At 38.3% G+C, this 6995-nt stretch overlaps 1 protein-coding gene across 1 annotated transcript; it reads right to left on the minus strand.

Moving 5' to 3' along the window:
* Positions 1-2447: 2447 nt before the first annotated feature.
* On the minus strand, positions 2448-4660 carry LOC113299549 (probable acyl-activating enzyme 6). The gene has a single exon (XM_026548579.1). The coding sequence runs from the start codon at positions 4306-4308 to the stop codon at positions 2650-2652; it is 1659 nt and encodes a 552-aa protein (XP_026404364.1). The 5' UTR covers positions 4309-4660; the 3' UTR covers positions 2448-2649.
* Positions 4661-6995: the final 2335 nt, after the last annotated feature.

The following is a 6995-nucleotide window of genomic DNA, read 5'->3' on the forward strand; positions in this document are numbered from 1 at the left end:
TGTAACAAAGATTTTTCATCAAAAGTAACATCCCTGCTAATAACAACCTTGTGACTTTCTTCGCACCACAACTTGTAATCCTTGACTCCATATTCAAATCCAATATATATGGCCTTCTTCGCTCTAGGATCTAACTTACTCTCTCTAACGTGATAGTAATCCGGGTATCCAAAAAATCTAATGGAATCATAATTAGCAGGTGTACCTGACCATACCTCCATAGGTGTCTTCAACTCAATAGCAACTGATGGTAATCTATTAATGAGATAGCACGCCATATTTACTGCCTCAGCCCAAAAATTTTACCCAATCCAGCATTGGATAACATGCACTGGGATCTCTCCATAAGGGTACGATTCATCCGCTCCGCTACCCCGTTTTGTTGAGGTGTCTTCTCACTGGCCAATGTCTAACTATGCCTGCACTTTGACAATACTCCTTTAGTGGGTCGTTCTTGTATTCCCCACCATTATCAGATCGTAGTCTCTTCACCTTCTTGCATGTCTGGGTTTCTATCATAGTCTTCCATATCTTAAATATTTCGACAACTTCATCCTTCGTCTTCATAGCATACAACCACACTCTTCTTGAGAAGTCGTCTATAAAAATGACAAAGTACCTCCTTTTAAGAAATATAAATTTTTTTCCCTCTTAGCTTGAATCACCAATTTAGAATCTGAATTTAAAACCTTTGTAAATCTACCTTCCAATACAATACGGTAACCCTTGGACTCTAAAGTACCGCATGATATCAAATTCTTCATCAACTCAGGAATATGTCTTACCCAAGATAAAGTGTGTACTTTACCTTCATGATTTTTGATTTTAATTGTTTCAATCCCAACTACACCACAAGCATAATTATTACCGAGTAGTACAGTACCACCTCCTATGGATTCATAAGAGGTAAACCAGTCCTTATTTGGACTCATATGATAAGAACAAGCTGAATCAAAAAATCCATACTTCACGATGATCACCACATGTAACCGTCAGCACTTATCCTGTTTCAGAACCTTCTTCAGCTATCGCTGCTTGTGAACTTGACTCACGATTCTCCTTAGCTTTGAGCTTCGGACAATCTCTCCTCCAATGCCCTTTGTTGTGACACCAATAACATTCAGACTTCCCTTTGGTTTTTCCCTTAAACTTGGATTTATTATTTCCAGGTTTCTTCCCATTGTTTACATATAACCCTACAGCTTGATCACTTTCCATTGCATCCTTCTTACGGAACTCATCACTTAATAAAACAACAATTACCTCATCTAGTTTGATAGTATCCCAACGTATTTTGTATCAACGTATCATATGTATCCGGAAAAGAACACAGTAGTAGCATAGCTTGGTCTTCGTCTTTAACAGTTTCTCCAACATTCGTCAATTCACTCATTAACTTATTGAAGTTATTAACAAGTTTGTTAACAGACGTACCTTCTTTGAATCAAAAACGATACATTTGTTTCTTTCGAAACAATCTACTTGTGAGAGACTTGTCATGTACAAACCCTCCAATTTCGTCCACAAAGATTTTGCAGATTTTTCAGACATAACGTTGTACATGACCTCCTTGGCTAAACACGAACGAATTGCAGCACAAGCCTGCAAATCATATTCTTCCCATTCATCATCATCTGTCATATCCGCGGGCCTATTATCCTTCAAGGCTTTATGCCAGCGCATCCTTAATTTGAACTTGCCAAAGTCCAAAATCTGTCCTTCCGTTTAACTTCTCCACGTCGATCCTAATGGTCGCGTACTTTGTTGTTGGAGTTTTTGTTGTTGGTGGTATTGCTCCTGATGGTTCTGTCATCTCTAACTACGATTAAAACTTCCTTGATCCTTGAGTAAACAGAACTAGATAAGCTGGCTCTGATGCCACTTGTTGTGGATCTAACTTGGTTCTTTCACACGGGATCAATAAGCACACACACAGATAAATATCAGGCAAGCACTCAAACAAAGAAAATAACGAAAACAAACCAGAACACATGATTTATAGTGGTTCGGCAAAGTGCCTACGTCCACTTGGTGATGATGATACCTTTCACTATATGAAAATCTCTCAAGAACAACTTACGAGAACACCTTGGAAAGTGATAAACAAGAAAGAACCCTTCACGTTCTCTCTTGTTTATAGCCCTAAGAAAATAGTACTCTCAATACTGTAACCTCACCAAAAGAAAACAAGCTCTCAATATAAAAAACTATCAGACTCTGACCCCTATTTATACTGGACAAATACTTGGATGTCAAGTATATACTCTTGCAAGACAAGCATCCAATACTTGCAAGACAAGTTCCTGTCCCAAATATGGAAATACTTTACTGCCAAGTCTTAAACACCTGGAGACCAAGTTTCTGCCTTAAGGAATTAACAACAAACTTCACAGTAGAGACCTTTCACTTCAAGGGTGGATTCTGTTTTAGTTAGTAAGAAAAGATGCTTAACAAAACGAGGATTCGTTTACATTCCTCACTAATCAAATGATGACATAATCTGGTAACACTGTAAATATATAACATCATTCCAATAACTGTCAAACATGTCACAATGATACCTCTATTTAACATTATAAAACAGAAGAAAAGGATCTCCATTAACCATATTTGTGCGTCCAAATTGAACTTGCCTACCTAAACAAACCCTTAAATTCGACTCGCTACTCTAGCTGAACCCATGGCTTTGGCTTTATCCCTAAGCACAAATTTCTGGATTTTTCCTGTAGCTGTTTTGGGAAGAGATTCTTCAAATACAACAGTTTTAGGCACCATATAGTGAGGCATTTTTGCTCTACAAAACTCCATAATATCCTTTTGCGATGGCCGATCCGACTCCGGTTTCAAACTAACAAAAGCACAAGGTGTTTCGCCCCAAAACTCATCTGGCCGAGCTACCACGGCAGCTTCATTGACAGCTGGGTGCGAATATAAAATAGATTCAACCTCCACACTACTCAAATTCTCCCCACCACTTATAATCACATCTTTTGACCTGTCTTTTATCTCCAAGTAACCATCAGAATGCATTACACCCACATCACCCGTGTAAAACCAACCATCTCCTCTCAAACTCTTACTGGTACCTATTGGATCCTTGAAATAACCCAACAAAATCGACCCACCTCGCAAAACGATCTCACCCAGGGATAATCCATCCTGTTTTACACGTAAACCCGATTCCGGATCCAACACATCAATTTCAGCCATTCCAATTGTTCTCACTCCTTGTCTTGCTTTCAGCCTAGCCCTTTCTGTTGCTGGTAACTTGTTCCACTTAGATTTCCATGCACAAGACACCACAAGCCCTGCAGTTTCAGTTAACCCGTAACCGTGACTGACTACGAACCCCAACGATTCGGTTCGAAAGAGAACGGGCGCAGGTGGCGGTGCACCAGCTGTTAGAATTTGAACAGGGTTCGGTAATGGTTCTTTACCCGGCTCATTTGCTAACATGTTGAGCACAACTGGTGCACCACACATATGAGTTACATTATGCTGACGGATCAAACTATAAACTGACTTGGCATCAAATTTACGAAGACAAATATTAGTACCACCAACTGCAGCCATACCCCATGGGTAACACCATCCATTCGCATGGAACATTGCTAAAGTCCACAAAAATACAGGTTGTTTCGGTACAGACCAATCGATTAAAGAATCAACGGTCATAATGAAAAGACCACGATGTGAATGAACTACACCTTTCGGAGCTGATGTTGTCCCTGAAGTATAGTTCAACACCATCGGATCCCACTCACTTTCCGGTCGAACCCACTTAAAATCCGAATCACCTTTCTGTAATAAACCCTCATAAGTAAGATCAAGATCAACGGATGATGATAAATCCTCAGTTTCATCATCATCCGTGATAAGGATGAGCTTAGGAGGTTTGATTTCAGATGGAAACAAAGAAAAAGCTTCTAGAATTACTGAGTGAGACAATATATCAACAAATACAAGTTTGGATTCGCTGTGACGAAGGATTACCGAAATAGTACGTGCGTCAAGACGTGTGTTGATGTTGTTTAATATAGCCCCACTCATTGGCACAGCAAAATGAAGCTCATACATGGCAGGAAGATTTGGTGATAAAACTGAAATAACATCTCCGCGTTGAATACCCATGATTGATTTCAAAGATGATGCGAGTTGAAGGCATCTACTGTTTGTTTGATTCCATGTGTAAGTTTTGTTGTTGTAGATGATTGATGTAGAATCACCATATACTGTTGCTGATCTCTCTAGAAATCCTAGTGGGGTTAGTGGTGATGAATTTGCTGGACTTGGTTTCAGTAACTCCATCACAAATAGAAAATGTTTAGATCACTCTGAGAGTTTGAGCTGGAGAAATCTAGTGTTTTTTTTTTTTTTTTGAGGAAATTTGTACTACGAGAAATTTCAGCTCTTTCTCTCTTGCTAAAAATTATTCACATAGGCATGAATATGGATATGCATCAGAATATGAAATGAATTGTGGAGAAATGAAGTGATCAGAGAGAGCTTGAGTAATTTCCAATTTTCTACTGCTCTTGTGGATACACAGAAGCATTAACTACTTTATTAAATATATAGTATACAGCAGGAGATGAGTGTATCTTTGAGATTCTACAACATTGAATTGAGAGGATAAGAGGAAGTTATTATTATACCTTGTATCTGTGTGAGTTAAAGAGTGTTGTAACTCTACAACAGGATTTAAAGGTTGTATCAGATTTTGATTTCAAATGATAAGACACGTATGATGATGACTAAACCAACCTGGTTCGGGGTACTCTATCCCATTTAATTCCTGGTCAAAATGATGGTTGTTTTTTTAACATATCTGAATCCCAAGAAGACGTGACTGATTGAATTTATGAGAAAAATCCAACGGATTTGATTGAAAGGAAGACTAATGGAGCATACTTGGTTTGATTTCCTTGTCAGACTAAAGGTTGTTTATGATAAGGATCTTTCGTGTTAGATCCTTCTCTTAATTTATTTGTGTAAATAAATCCAACTGGGATGATGATCAAAAATAAAAACCTGTTCCTGTTTTGTACTTCTGATCAAGTACTAGTAGGTATAGCAGGTAGGTCCCTAGATGAATCAACAAGTCACGTGGATTTAAACTGGTGTTATGTATTCCTAGTCCTCCTCGAGTCTGAAGCCGGGGCAGGGCCGGTAAGAGTGTAACTGTTAAAAAGTGAATGATTTTTCAGGGGCCATCATTTTTTTTTGGCACCATGATTTTATTAGGCCACCTTTCCTATAATTATAAGAGGTGTCCTAAAACATTGAAATGACTAATCTATCATTAACCTAATTTAATTTAAAACCAACACAATAACCACCTCTCTCTATATATATATTTCGCGAATCAAAGTTCGGTTGATTCGCAAAAAAATACTTTTAACCGAATTTCTTGTATTAGAACAGTACAAGTCCATAAGTTCGGTTCGTTCGCAAAATTATTAAGTTTTCTTTGTAACCGAACTCTACCTATAAGCCCATTTCGGTTGATTCGCAAATATGTTGAAGTTTGCGAACCAACCGAACTTCTAACACTAGGTTACTTTTAACTTGAAGTTCGGATGGGAACTTGGTTGCGTTGAAGTTTGCGAACTAACCGAACACACAAGATGTACTCAAATAAATTGTCAAGTTCAAAGTTCAGTTACCTACCATTTTATCCTAGGTAAACGAACATTGCATTGTACGACCAAAACCTCCATTAACGAGCGAGTTCGGTAACCTGCGTGTTTGGAAAACGTAACCGAACTACACTTTCAGGTGTGTTCGGTTACATGTTCTTGACATATGGTAACCGAACTACACTTTCAGATGTGTTCGGTTACATGTTGTTGACATATGGTTAACCGAACTGGCCCAAATTTACATAAAAAATTTCATTTTTTTGAAAGTTTGGAGCAATTGAACCAACATTATCTAAGTTTGAAGCATACCTGGGTACCCAAATACCCTTCCTCCGGTTGTGGTTGGTAAAATCCATCATTTTTGATGTTTTCCTTCTTCATCTTCTCTAACTTTACTCTCTCAATAATTCTACTTCTTTAAAAAAAAACTCATCTGATTTTTTAATCTCACTAATTATCTTTATCTTAATCATCTCACTAATCATTACACTAACTATTATTAACACTAGCTAATCATCACCCAAAATTAATCAAGAGGGTAATTTAGGTATTAATATAAATATCTAGATAAGGGGTGACCTAGATTTACTTCTAATGTCTTTACCCAAAATAAAATCATGGTCCCCCAAGAAAAACCATGGTCCCCAAAAAATCGTTCTAAAAAATTTAAACAGCCCAGGCCCCAGAGAATTTTGGGAGTTTCTAGCGACTTAGAAAACCAAAGCAAGGCTCTCTCCTTGACCCTGACCGCCGAGTTTTGACCGATTTGAGGCACACTCAAATATCCGCATATCACCTATATCATCTTGTTCATACTCATACCAATTCTAAAGAATCATTCTATACACTGAGTGTTAGAATCCTTCATGTCAGTTTTGCTGTGCTCGTAAGAAAGAAATCTAGGCTAGATTTATTGGGATTTTTTTGCTCCTCTAAATGCAAATCTTCGTTGCTCTCACCCACTATCTTCCCAAGGTTTTTTTTAATTAATTACTCTTACCCAATGAATCTTCAACCACCGCGTAAACCACCCAATAAATCACCCCCAGCAAACCCAACACAACCATCAATCACCCTGACATCCGGCCTCACCATGCCTGAAAAGCTTCACAGCACCCCACAAATTTCAGCCATTCCAAGACCCTGTAATCATGATGCAGCCGTCGAACCGCCCAACCCATTACTTTCCCCCATCGGTACCATCAACAACATCATTTTTTTCAACATCTTCTTCGTCTACCTCAAGCTCATTTCTCTCATCCTCATCCTTTCTCCAAAAAGAACCAGACACCAACCACCCAAACCAAGAGAATCTTCAAAAAGACCTACAACAACCTTTACAAGATCAGACAA

This window comes from Papaver somniferum, chromosome 7 (assembly GCF_003573695.1).
Source record: "Papaver somniferum cultivar HN1 chromosome 7, ASM357369v1, whole genome shotgun sequence".
Taxonomy (NCBI): Eukaryota; Viridiplantae; Streptophyta; class Magnoliopsida; order Ranunculales; family Papaveraceae; genus Papaver; species Papaver somniferum.

What these genes read in the sequence shown, in the direction of transcription:
- LOC113299549 (XM_026548579.1), bottom strand. Translation starts at nt 4,308, where the DNA reads ATGGAGTTACTGAAACCAAGTCCAGCAAATTCATCACCACTAACCCCA.